Consider the following 14,124-nt stretch of genomic DNA (forward strand, 5'->3'; position numbering starts at 1 on the left):
CACTATTCATTTCTCTTCATCTATCCTCTACCTTAACAGGTGTTAGGAGAAAAAAAAATGCTCTAATGTTGAAGACCCATTTATCCATAAAACTGTAGATCTTAAAAGCTGCATATATAGGCACACATGCACAAATGCACACCCACACAGGTCCAGAGCACCAAAGAAAACCATGTGCTATATACCATCCATTGCAATAACTACACTGAGAAGTCCTCATTATGATCATAACTTTTATCTCACAGTGCTAGACTTACAGTCTACTTCTATAAGCTTTCATTCCCAATCTAATGCCATATGGTTTTGTAAACTGGAGTCTGTGTCTGTGTCCCCTATAAAACATCTGTTCCACATATACACTGAATGCTGTAATGGACATCAAAGTGACCAAAGTGTGTAAGCACTGGGATTCACAAGCGTGCATGGGGACTTACCACCAAGGAAAGTCTAGCACATGTCTATGTGGATCCAACATCATTTGTCAACATGTTGCAATGTGAAACGAAGACTGGATGGAGAATTACTGCTATAATCTACATTATTTTGCTTTCAAGTCAGTCACATGCAGTAAAACTGTAAAATGGTTCACATTTGCTTGAAAATCCACCTTTTAATGTTGTAATCCAATCAAAGGGGATGCTCAATTTTCAACTATATAGCTAATATCTATGTTGAAGTAAAGATTATGCATAGGAGTTGCTTCCACCAAAGAAAGTAATGTGGCCATACGTCAACTGAGTATACAGAATTTACATTGTACACAATGATTTATATATAATAATCCCACAGAATGGGATTATTCATATTAAACTTGCCCAGCAATACTAAAACTATTTAAGTGAGAAGCATTATTTTGAAGTCAAGTGTTCTCCATTGCTTGCCTTTATTTCAGCAAAAGTGATTTAGCCACTAAAAGCTAAGATGTGACTCATCAGTTCAAAACAAATATCTACTTTTATACCAAAAAGTACATGGACCAAAGAGAGTCTTCTTGCTTAAAACTGTTAGGGAGGCTTGGATTTGCTTTAAGCATGTGTTTAATTTTATACATCGCTGAGTAAACTAAGTCTGATTCTGAACTAAATCTTTCCAACTGCTCTGCCAAAAATAATCTATCACGCAGAATATTCCCCAAATGCACTCCTTCGAGCTCTGGACTGATTTTCATTTCCTTATTTTTACTGCACATGTGCAGAGTCACCGGACTACAATGACGTCTGAGATGCTCCTGGCTGCCATTTTGCCTCCAATTTTTAAAGTTTCCCATTTTCACAGCTTCAGGATTCCTGGCTTCAAGGCAGAGGGCTGGGCCAGCCTCAGACCTCTCTTATAACCAGCAACGCCTGCCAACAGACCCTGTAATCACATTCTAGAATATTATCTTTCTCCTTTTTGTCACTGCATACCAAGGCACAAAAGGTCTCCCGATCCTAGAGATAGCAATGTAGCAGTACAGTGTGATTCATCAGTGTGTTAGCAGACATTCTTCACTCTGTATTTGCCATCCTTTGTCATTCAACTACTCTAAGACCCACCTTTGAACCTCCAGCACATTGCTGCATCTCTCCCTGACATGCCCCATAAGTCAAAATGGCAACATGCCACCTAAGACAAAGTGGCAACATGCCACCTAAGCCAAAGAGGCATATGAAACAAATTCTCTGTGAAACCACAAGCTTTTGAAGTTCACCACCTGAAGCAAGTGCTGAATAGGTATACACTATTTGTTTTAATTACCACCCCGGGGTCAAGAGCCAGGGAGCAAGCCCATCTTGAATGCATTATGTGTTCTGGCACATAGCAGGGAGAGGAGGGTCATCCATGGAAGAGGAAGCTTAACTGCTGGTCCCCATGTGGGGAAACCCTGTCCAGGGAAAGTCATCGCTGGCCCTCGCCACCCCAACTCATTGAGATGCATTTAATTTCTATTTGTATTTTCCTTCCCCCCATAATATGTCTCACATTTACTTCATGAAATGAGCCATCCAGAAGAGAGAGTCCCCTCGGAGCAACGTGTTCACCCTGCTTTGAAGTGCAAAGGTAACATGTTCCATACGCTTCGCGTCTCCCAGTTCCTAATATGACAACTTGTCATTTTTCTTCGTCTGATTCGGTTTCTTTGCAAGCATGAAATTCAGTTGGAACAGGAATTCATTCCATGATGTCATTTTCCACCCAGTGTCAGAAGGGTCTGATTTGGGGTTATTTCTTGGGTTTTTTGGCCACCTGCATGCTGAATCAGTAAAAACATAAAAAATTTAAAACCCCATGATGATGTGGGGTTAGTTTTTAGTTTAGGACCCACTTCTTCTTTTTTTTTTTGCTTTTTTGCTTGTTCCGGGAAATGATGTGCTGACTGAGTCCTGGACTGGTAGTTCAGAGCAGAGACACTGGAACATTGGAGGCTAAACTAAACTTAATCAGATCTTTATATGTATGTATCATTCAAGTAAGAAGAGTCACAGAGAGCGGCATATATAACAAAGCCAAGCCATCCTGTGGGGCTTCTAGATTTAAACAGACAAGCAAGTAATGGCAAACCAAACAGGCATAATGATCAAAAGATAAGATAGAGAAAACAGTGGTAATAGATGTGGTACTCCAAAGTGATGTAAACTTCCAAAGGAAGGAAGAGATTACAGGGACTAAAAGAGGAAATGGAATGTTTAACACCAAGGATGTCCAGAGTTAGGGGCATTTATGGCTATGGCCCCTAAGCTGAAGGAGTGGCTCCAAAACATCCATAGAATGATAGCACTGGCCTCAGTCCAGAAGCGCGCAATTCTAGACACAATGAAAATTCTTGAGCCACTCCCTCAAGCTCCCAAGCCTCTTTTGGAAGGCCTGGGTGTGAAAAAAAAAATACAAAATCACCAAGTAGAACGGTGAGACAGGGACTTTTATATATCCTTTTTGGTTTTGTTCTTTTTAACTTGGAATCCTGAACTGATTTCACAAGTCTCTCTTCACTCAAAACATTTAGCAAAGAACTGCCCACCACCCACACCTTAAAAAATCTCACACCTCAGATGGAAAATGCTAAAGAGAGTTAAGAGCGCAAATAGATGCATGCTATGTGCCTAATGACTGTCTTCTGTCAACAAGCATGTACACGTCCTAGGACCAGGCTCCAGACAAACCACCAAGCCATAGGACCCCCAACCCCCAATTACCCACCATTATCAAAGCTTCTAGGTGCTAGGGTATGTCGGAGCCTCCATTCTTGTCACCACTTCTAGAAGTAAGCAGTGGAAGAGTTTTTCTTCGTTGAAAGCACTCTAAAGTATGTTGCTCTTCTATTCCGCAGTAGCTGTGTGCTTACTGGATTATGTACGTATCTGTGAGCTTGCTGTTCAGTGAGCCTTACCCAACACTTGCTCCACTGGGCAATTGATAGCAGGAGGCAGTAATATTATTATCAATGTGGTTTGGTGGCCACTGGTCGAACTGATTCCATACAGCTTGAGAGATGTAAGGCAGGAAAGGGTCCAGATTATCCCCTCTTACCAGCAAAGGAGCAATCAGGCAGAGGCAGAAAATAGGTGTGCTGCATTCCAAGCAAGTCCTCACAAGATGAGCAGCACCAACAGTAAATGACTCACAGACCCCCTCCCTACTACCACTATCACCATACATACACACAGACACATGCAAACACACACACACACGCCACACCAAATTCATGCTCCAACCAAACCAGCCTTTCAATATGGGTGCTGCACAAGTGAGGACAATAAGCAAGTTCACCCCAACTCACCCATCCCTCACCCAGAATCAGACACCAAGTCCCATAAATCCTGCAGTCAAACCCAAACCACTCCACAGCCAGCCTCTTCCCCTACCCACAAACAGCACATGCACATCACTGACATCCAGTAAGCTCCCATTTCCCTCAGCTTCAGTCGAACTCAAGAGTCATTGACCCATATGGGTCAACGGGGCTATATGATGCAGGGGTACCAAGCTGAGCTGTCTGTCATTGCTGAAACCTGACTCAAGTCCTTCCATCTCTCCTCACCCTGCCCCACAGGATAAGTACCATTTGCAGAGATTTGCTCATGATTACATTGTTAAGATAAACCGAGACTATGTTGTGGGGTCAAGGCCCCAAGCCCAGCAGTTTCACCTTTAAGTCTCACTAGGGGTGTTAAAGGTCTGACCTGTGCCCCAGTGACCACAGCCACAGAACCTCCAGATGGCTGCACTAAAACTGTTTGTTATTCCCGCCTATACAGGAGGGCAGAGCTCTGAAACTGACTCTGAGATCCAGAGCCAGGCAAGTTAGTGGCTCTTAATCTGTCTGAGAAAAAATGGAAGTCTTAGAACCACTGTAATGCAACACTGAACTACTCTGAAGACAACTGACTGAGAACAAGTTCTCACTTGCATGGCCAGACTACAGCAATTCACAGAGTGCTTGAAAAAGTGCAGGTCATTTTTATAAAGTTTCAAAACTAATGTGCAAAAAAATGATTATAAATATGAAAATATGGTGATGAACAAAGTATTTCAGGGGTGTTCTGTAAAAATCAAGTTACGATGTGTATTATCAGTCAGTTTATGCACAATAGTCTTACCACATACATGACTAGAGAACAGACATATAAGACACACACACTCAAACACACATACACACAAACATTAATATCTGCCATTCACCTTCCAGAGTAGTGCCAGTGCCCTCCAGTGGTGGTCCGAGGCCTGAGGCATAGCGAGCTCTCACAGCCAGCTGGTACTCGGTGTCTGGCTGCAGGTTTCTTAGCAGAGTGGCTGTGCTCTCACCCCTCACCACTACCTCCTTGGTCTCTCCACCTGCTGTTGGCTGGTACGACACCATGTACTGCAGCACCTTGCCTTGGGCCGCCTCCCACACCACATGCATTGATGACAGTGTCTCGTCAAACACTCGCAGGTTCCGAGGCATGCCATGCTCTGCCAAGAGCAACATTTGAGCAGCAGCATTAAAGACAAGAGCCACGCTGGTGGATGCATACACAGCCATCACTTGATATCATTAAATATGGTTAAAATGTCCTCGTAAATGGGAGACAGACCAAACAATAGCATGGAAAATGAACTGCTCAGTTGTGTAGAACGGCTTAAACCTAGTACTGGAAAAGTACAAGACAAAATGATATTCCCCTATAGACAGTGTGGAGAAAATCTAAACATTATGAAACGGAATTTGGATGAACCGCTCAACAGAGTTACACAATGGGACATATCTCCTGCCTCTAACAGTGCCTGAATGTTCCAGAGCTGAATTAGTAAAAGCAGGCCACAAGAACCAGATGGGACACCCACAAATGTTAACTTGTTGACTAATAATAACAACATTTTGGATTCTCATTACCTCGATGAATGGAAATCACCTCTGCTCATTCCCATCAGTCCACCATGAGATTTGGCTTCCATGTTATAGAATATGATCATTATCTGGGTAACGTTTCCTGAAGCTTCACATGTAATCCCAACCCACCCTGTGTGTGTGGGGGGGGGGAGGGGGTGTATGTGCATTCCACAATGAAAGGTGTGATGCCTGAGGTTAACCCTCATTCTGACTCCCTTCCTGAAGGCTTAATGACACCTCAGTGTGGACAGAATCTTTTAAAGATGGCAGGGTATGAGGCTGGAAAAATAATTATCAGAGGTGGGGAAAATATGATTCATGCCTCTGCCATGCAACTCACCCTCTTTAGTGGTGCCATCTATTCGCATCTGTTCCCCAGTGCCTGATGGGTACTCGGCCGCCACGCTCACTCTGTAGGTGGTGATGGGTAAGAGCGGCTGAAGGACAATGCTGGTCTCTGTGCCCACCGTGGCAGCCTCCAGTAGTGCACTGTCACCCCTGATAGGCACATAGGTCAGCCTATACCTCACCACGGGGCCCGGAGCCGCCGCCCACGATACCCGGAAACTGTCTGTGGTCTCCTCAGACACCCGGAGGTTGCGTACACTTCCCTGTTCTGGATAAAAGATTGACTTGATAAGAATGACATAAAAGACAAAAATTATGCATATAGTAAAACAAATAAAGAGAATGAAATACAATTTTAAAATATGTGGAAAAGATAAGAATAATGTAAATGACAAAAATTATAAAAATGATGCTACCGTTGGTATACAATATTCTTAAGGTTTACAAATCAAAATCAGCAGTTTTTATACTTGCACTTTGCTTCAGTTATGCATGACAGAGAGAACATTCCTCACTGGATGTTATATTGTCAACCCAACAGCTATGACATGGCACCTACAGTCCTGTATCGATCGTTAAAGTAAAGCCCTGCAAATCTTAGAAAAAGACTCACCCTCCAGTGTGGTCTCAAAGCCTGTGAGGGGAAAGCTCTCTCCTTTATCATACTGGGCGTAGACATTGACTTCATACTTAGTGAGAGGGGTGAGGTGAACTAGCACTGTAGTGGTTGTGTCTCCTGGTACCAAGACAGAGATGTAGTCTGCGTCTGTGTGTGCAGCAGGCCTGTACCGGACCAGGTAGGATTCAGTGTCGACAGCATCTGTATCCCATGTGGCCCGAAAGCTTCTGGAGGTGATTTCAGAGAAGCTCAGGGACTTGGGTGGGAGTAGGCCTGGAACACAGTGCCGGTTCACAACATCAGTACTCATTCAAACAATTAAGTGCGACCATCTCCCTAACCCAACATTTAATGCGCTCTATTACAAAACTGTGTTATTTGCATAATATGGGCACACTGCCAAAACACTGGCCCATAGGTAACACATTTCAGGCCTTACACTACAGTAACACTTGGCAGAATGCTGCAACATGCATTAACCATTTTCTCCTGCAAAATGAAAAGCATTTGCATGTGGGTTTTGACATGAGTAATAAATAATAATAATAATAATAATTAACATGCAATACATTTTTAAAAATCTTTTTTTTGTTATTATAAGCATGTGGCTAAATGACATGTCTTTTTCTTCTCATTTGAGATTGTCAATACAGCAGTGGGCAATACACATGTTGTTATTTTAGTCAGAACTTTGGTTGCAAACAATAGCTGAGAAGCCATAGCTTTGAAATATAAAACCCTTAATGACAATAAATCATACCAGCAACTGAGATCAGACATTGCTCTCTGGTAATTCAAAACCTGGTGACATTGATTATTGTAGCATCAAATTAGAAGACATAATTAGACATAAACCTTATTGGAAAGAGATCTAATCCTGAGCAACCATGGGCCTGAGATAATGGGTTAGACAGAGTTTAAACTTCTCATCTGAAAAAGTCTAAAGAAGAAACACTCATTGGCAAGATGTCCATAGACTCAGATCTCCAAGAGCATATAATTAGGAAACAAAAAAGTGCCATCAGAGCTACTCACTTCTCTTCTTAATGTTGAGGAGCTCCTGCTCAATCCGCAGGCAGATCGACTGGGTCAGCTCTTTCGAAATCCTTTGGAAGGCATCGAAATCTTCTACAGTGTATACGTGCGTTTCTACTGGAGGGTTTGCGATGGCCTCCAGTTCTGACCTCACGGCATCCTTTACACCGACAGCAAAGATCTCCACATCTGTGTTCTTCAGCCTGTTGGCTGGGTCTTTGAAGGCATCTGAAGACTTGCCATCTGTGATGAGGATCATCACACGAGGTATGTTAGCGCGAGCTCCTCGATTTGCGATGAAGATCTTTTCCCTGACATAGGTCATGGCTTTGCCCGTGTTGGTGGAGCCTCCTCGATATGGGAACGTCCTCACGGCTTTAATTACAGCACTTAGACCATGATGGGTGTCCAGGTAGAACTCAGTATGTGGGTCCCTGCTGTATTGCACAAGACTGATCTGAACCTTCCGGGGTCCAATGTCAAAAGAGTTGACGAGTACCTCCAGGAAGGCTCTGACTTTTGCAAAGTTGAGTAATCCTATACTGTACGACCCATCGACCAGAAGGACAACATCAGCCTGAACGTCCACTCCAAGAGAACATTCTAGAAAGGAGAAAGGTAGATAACATGCAACACCTCGCTCATCAAGAGTCATAATGCTTAATAATTGTTAATAGTGTTAGGGCTTAAGACTGTTAGATTAGGCAGATACAGTGTGCCAGAGGGCAACTACGTGATGTAAGGTCGTTCTTACCAAGTAACACTTTGATAGGTTCGGTCTTTTCCATGACTGAGACTGGCTCGCTGGGTGTGAGGCCTTTTAGGGCGAATAAGCTGATTTTGTACTCTGTGTCTGGGGACAGGTCTCTAATATTCACAGAGGTCTGGGAGGAGCCCACATACAGCTCCTGCCTCTTACTGCCTGCCAGCATAGGAACCAGCTGCAGTTTGTAGCCCGTCACCTCACCCAGAGAAGCATCCCACACCACCCGCGTGGACTTTGATGTTGTTTCCATCACACGGAGGTTTGAAGCTGGCTCAACCGCTGGCCACCGATCACAAAGAGATATGAGAAGGTATTTATTAATCACATTGACTTATATGCTAATGGACTGTGACCTTTTTGTTTGTTTGTTTGTCTGCTTGTCTGTTTGTTTTTACCTTCCTCGCCACTGGCCAGCAAGCTGAGCTGATCCTCCACTCCTGCACACACCTGTGTGGTGAGTGCCTCGTGCACAGTTTTGATCACATCAAAGCTGGAGACTTGGTACACATGTGTACTGTAGGGCGTGGAAGCTATTTGTTTCAGCTCTTCTTCATATGCCTCTTTGATCCCTGATTGGCAAAGAAACAAAAAAAGTGTTAAAGGTAAGTGTTAGAAAATAAAATGGAATGGTCTTAATTTTGAACTCTTGCCAGAACTGGGGAATTTTACACATTTATGGTTAAAAGTCAACACCTGTAAATCCCAAATGTGTATTGTAAACTGAAGAGCAGCATGCGAAAATGATCAAACACAACTAATGCCTGTTCTTGCAGAATGCCTGTGAGCTATTCTCTATAAACATGTGAAACAGAGCAGGAACTTATCATTTCCCACTTAAAGCAACGCAGCTGGATTCAGAGTGTGCCTTTGAAAGAAGGAGCTGTAGGTCAGGTCAGTGGAAAACTTTTGAGGGGAGGTTATTTTTCCTTCACGAGTAGGAAACTATGATAGCAAGGAAGACAGCATCTGCAAAACCCATCCGATTAGTATTGATGGAATGAGGGGTTTTGTTTTTTTTTGGTTTTATGATTCCCTGCAGGAGTTGTGAAGTGTGAGTATGGAGAGGCTGGAACTCCCTAATGGCATGCAGCTCAGAGATGTTATACGATAAAAACAAATGAGTTTGGCTTTGAGGTAGCACAGGACTCCCACATACCCAGGGTGAAGATCTCAACCCCACTGTTCCTCAGCTTTCTGGCGTACTCTTCAACGGGATCCTGTGATTTTCCGTCTGTGATAACCACGGCGACCTTGGGGAATCCTTTTCTGGCGCCGGATGCCTCAGTGAAAATATTTTTAAGCAGATAATCCAAGGCATCGCCTACGCAGTGACAGCAAACAACATAAACCATTTACCTTACAAGAAGATTTCTGTGACATTACTATTTTACTGTTCACTGTAATAGTAAACAATGAAGTAGTAAACTTGTAAACAAATGCATCGACATCACTTTATTGAAGCTCATCATTACTTTGTCACATAAAATTAAAATGAAAACTGCAACAACAGGAATATAGTCTTCCTGTCGAAAAGATGGGCCCCTACATGAGCATTGAGACAGCTAGAGCAGGAGCAGAGATGTTAAGACTGTGAGGGGATTTTGGCTGTGGGGTCTCTACATGAGCAGTGAGACAGCTAGAGCAGGAGCAGAGGTGTTAAGACTGTGAGGGGATTTTGGCTGTGGGGACTCTACATGAGCAGTGAGACAGCTAGAACAGGAGCAGAAGTGTTAAGGCTGTGAGGGGATTTTGGCTGTGGGGACTCTACATGAGCAGTGAGACAGCTAGAGCAGGAGCAGAGGTGTTAAGGCTGTGAGGGGATTTTGGCTGTGGGGTCTCTACATGAGCAGTGAGACAGTTAGAACAGGAGCAGAGGTGTTAAGGTTGTGAGGGGATTTTGGCTGTGGGGTCTCTACATGAGCAGTGAGACAGCTAGAACAGGAGCAGAGGTGTTAAGGCTGTGAGGGGATTTTGGCTGTGGGGACTCTACATGAGCAGAGACACAGCTAGAGCAGGAGAAGAAGTGTTAAGGCTGTGAGGGGATTTTGGCTGTGCCTGTACAGCACTTGGCTGAGAACTTCCATCATCAGCCCAGAGCTAGAATCAGCCAGAGAGCATTGTGCTGACTCACTATTACACAATGCAGCCTGTGTGTGTGTGTGTGGGGTGTGTGTGTGTGTGTGTGTGTGTGTGAGTCAGTGTGTTTGAATGTGTGTATGAAAATTATATAAAACAATATCTAGTAAACTGCAGATTCTTCACAGTAATCTGCCATAAAATGTGTGTGTTCTAAATACCTGTCATGGTATTGCCTCCCTTGTAGGGCAGGTTGCTGATGGCGCGGAGCAGCTCGCCACGCCTCAGGTATTGGTCCAGTGTGAACTCTGTCCTTGTGTCCGTGCTGTACTGGACTACGGCCACCCGGCTCTTGTCCTCTCCAATGTCCAAAGCTCCGGCCACAGCCGAGATGAAACTGCGGATATGCTGGAAGTTGTCTCGTCCCACACTCCATGATCCATCCACCAGGAAGACAACATCCGCGACCGCACTGGTGGAGCACTCTGGGAAGAAAAACAGGCACGAGGTCAGTGTCAAAGTCACCTGTGCAAACCCTTACATGCTGACCATGGCCTTAACGAAAACAACACATTTTTAAGCATGGGGCTTTGCTGGGTGAGTTATGGGTGTCAAAAGACGAAATTAAGACATCTCCAGGAAGAATATTGTAAGGCAATATTACATGGATGAAAAAATCATGTTGTTTTCCACACTTATAAGATAGCCCAAATATCTATCTATAAATCAAAGAACCCCTCTCTGTCTAATATAATACAATTAATTTATGCTTCTGCAAGCAAGGCCAACCAATTACCCCTTGGATGATGCTGTTGGAAACTGCAGGCAGGGCACATTTCAAATCCTTCAGCCCTCAGGTGACAAAGCCCAATAAAAATATTTCTCCTAGGTAATGCAACATTTAATTAAAATAGTACTCATTTGTGCCAGGCCTCTGCAGAACCGCTGACGAGACTGTCAAATCCTCCAATCCATATAGCTCACACATGCCACTTTTCGATGTGTCAATGTTCGTACCAGAGCTGGTGCTACTTCCCATGAACTAACGATCATTTTAAAAATGAATCCGTGTTTCCAATGGCATGAGAGCCCATTTGTTACTTATAAGGGGGCATTCCCTAATCCAGAAACAAAAGTTGGAAGAAATCGTACAACCACAAGGCAGAACACACTCTAATATTTCCTGCTTCTTTCTTTTAGGGTACAATTCACACCATGCCAGTGGAAAAGCTCTAAAAATGGGGAAATGTTCCTTGGGTAGTTAATCATTTGCTCATTTTTTGTGCACTGCCAAGATGAATGCAGGAGCTTCCAATGTATCCCAAGGTATCTCTTTGAGGTTTCAGGCGATCACCATCACTCACTCCAGGCACGAAAAGGGTGCATGCACAAGCACTTAAAACAGACCCACTGACCTCAGACAAAGGCTGACTCACTTTATCATGGTGGGATAATGAGCTAAAGACGTTTAGGATTGGTAAAGCAAGGTAGGCTAAAATACTTCTAAAGCTCCTCTAAAAAGTATAAAGACTACAGAAGAATTGAAGAACCTAACCAAGAGGCCAAGTGCAATGATAGATAAGGGGGTTAAGAGAGCGAATGCACTCACTAACTGCTTCTGAAACTTGTGGTCTTCTGGGACCTCCTTCAGACCCGCTTGACTGGACTAAAAACACAAAATGAAAATATATTTAATTCTCCAAGGAACACCGAAAACCCAATACAACAGTATTAGTCAGTACATGACTTACTTGTGATTTGGCCAGAGATGGGTAAACTCTCTTGTGATCTAGAATATGATGATATTGTTACTATGTAATCCACATCAGGAGTTAAATCCTTGATTGAGGCTTTTGTTGCAGAGGCAGGAAGTGTAAACTCTTTCACAGGTTCATCTATAGTGGGGCCAGACAAAAGAAAACAACGTACATAACCAAATCATCTTATGCAAATGAACCTTTTAACTCCTAACTGGATTTATGAGTTTATCTAATGTCTATCCTGCTACATTTTTTTTTAAAAAGCACAAGCTCAGAAAATTCATAAGCAGTATAATTGTGTTAGATTTTAAAAGAAGTGTTATAGATGTATTCAGGAATGAACCAGATTTTCCTTGCTGGTTTTTAGGAAGCGTCAGTGTAATTTAAGCTAATGGCCCTGTACCCTGTCACTGAATGGCCCACCATGAACTGTTGCATGATATGAATGCTCAGAGTGACCTACTCACCTGTATTTGATGCCACATGTATTCTAAAGCCCTCTATCCTTGTTAGAGGGCGCTTCCATGTCATTTCTACTGTGTTCTCATTTAAAATTTTAAATCTCAAATCTGATGGTGGTATTACTGTAAAAATAGGAAGTAGTTCAAGTCAATGTTAAGGGCGAGTAAGAAATACATGTATTTGTAATAAAAAGACACACAAACGCAAGTGCATAGACAGGAACCCAACAATCAACACTTCAGGTGTGAAGTCAGCATGTTCATTGTTGGTGCAGTCGTGGTTTAAAAAAACAAAGAAGACATGAGAAATGTCATTTTGGGTCAAAATGACATGTTTGAGCCGTCGGGCTGATGGGCCACAGACTTCTCAAGCAAACACATAAACAAATACACGTGATCAAACAGTGCCAAATATTTTACAGTCTTCATGCAGGTGTTTCAGCCAGTCCAACACAGCTGAAATTACTGTGGTGAACTGCTGTTTCCAAAGAAATGTACTGAACTGTTGATTATACAATGGAAGAGTGTCATGTCACATATATAACTGCACATTAAAATACAATATATCCATTTATGTTGAACACAAACTGGACTAGGATGACAATCCATTGCAAACCTCTTAAAAGAATACACAGTGTCAGTGGTGACCCTTGTGTACATTCTTTTCATAATTAAAGTACGTGACACAACTAAAATGAAGACACACATGATGGGATTTGTATGATATTAAAATAAGACAAGTCAAACAAACAGAAACAAACGACAAAAATCTAGACAAAAATCTAGACAAATCTAGACAAAATGCAAAGTTGGTCACATTGAGCAGACTATTGCAGGGTCTGCCCAATGCACATGTACATGAAAAGTTGTTTGTAACAACTTGAGGGAATCCATGTACAAGACGAACTACAAGGAGAAAATATTTTTGAAATATTTCAAAGTGATATTCTTGAGTGTTTTGTGAGGAGGCTGCTCTCTGAGAGATATATTTGCCTGTAGAGAATGTATTTACTCATGTGTGCATGGATGTGTGTTAAGAATATCACAATAAAATATTTTTTGAAGCCTTGGCTTCAGTCCAAAAAGGGACCAGGGCCAAAGCTTACCAGGGCAGGGACATGAAAAATAAGATCCACCAACCTGGCTGACCAATTCAACTCTGACGTTGGCCTCCAATTCTGACTCCAATTGGGCCCAGCACATCCCTAAATCTCAGCTCCTCCCAAGCCTGCCCATGTGTTGCCATGGCAATAATACTTATTGTAGTCTCACCCAGTATATCCAGGTCATTCCTCTGCCGGAACGCATTCCCAGTGTTTTGGAATAACATGAAATCTTTGTATGTGTGGACTATGTAACGGAAAATTGGCTGTATTGGTGATGAGTTCATTAGCAGTTAGGCATTTTGCTTGTTAGCAGTTTATCAGTCTCGCAGATGTAAGTGTTTGGCTCCCATTTTTAAAGCGAGTGAGATCATAAGCTTTGATAAGAATGCCTCTTAGTCATCATCTGAATCTTCATCTAGCCATTATCACTCACAACAGTAAATAATGGAGCTCGTCTCCATATGAGCAAATAAAAATCACATCAACTCTGACATCAGATGTCACTGCTTCTTAACAATGACCTTTTTCTATTTATCAGGAAATACCACATGTACTGGAATGGAGTTGCTATCTTTTACTCTATATATATATATATATATATAT

The 14,124-nt window shown here is 42.7% G+C and overlaps 1 protein-coding gene across 4 annotated transcripts in view; it reads right to left on the minus strand.

The window, feature by feature from the left end:
* The window catches only part of col12a1b (collagen, type XII, alpha 1b), a 64,059-nt gene that overhangs the window by 47,562 nt on the left and 2,373 nt on the right, over positions 1–14,124 (minus strand). For 3 of the 4 annotated variants that reach the window (XM_081717108.1, XM_081717107.1, XM_081717109.1), the window contains exons 3-13: positions 12,422–12,538; positions 11,946–12,089; positions 11,804–11,860; positions 10,416–10,679; positions 9,275–9,439; positions 8,514–8,687; positions 8,107–8,397; positions 7,353–7,955; positions 6,312–6,590; positions 5,691–5,966; positions 4,660–4,932 (exon numbers count right to left, since the gene is read on the minus strand). The exons of the other annotated variant lie outside the window; for it this stretch is intronic. In XM_081717108.1, coding sequence (XP_081573234.1) covers positions 4,660–4,932; positions 5,691–5,966; positions 6,312–6,590; positions 7,353–7,955; positions 8,107–8,397; positions 8,514–8,687; positions 9,275–9,439; positions 10,416–10,679; positions 11,804–11,860; positions 11,946–12,089; positions 12,422–12,538 — 2,643 coding nt within the window. The remainder of the gene's footprint in view (positions 1–4,659; positions 4,933–5,690; positions 5,967–6,311; positions 6,591–7,352; positions 7,956–8,106; positions 8,398–8,513; positions 8,688–9,274; positions 9,440–10,415; positions 10,680–11,803; positions 11,861–11,945; positions 12,090–12,421; positions 12,539–14,124) is intronic. 4 annotated transcript variants of the gene reach the window in all.

Source organism: Electrophorus electricus, chromosome 7 (genome assembly GCF_041902795.1).
Source record: "Electrophorus electricus isolate QZ-2024a chromosome 7, ASM4190279v1, whole genome shotgun sequence".
Taxonomy (NCBI): domain Eukaryota; kingdom Metazoa; phylum Chordata; class Actinopteri; order Gymnotiformes; family Gymnotidae; genus Electrophorus; species Electrophorus electricus.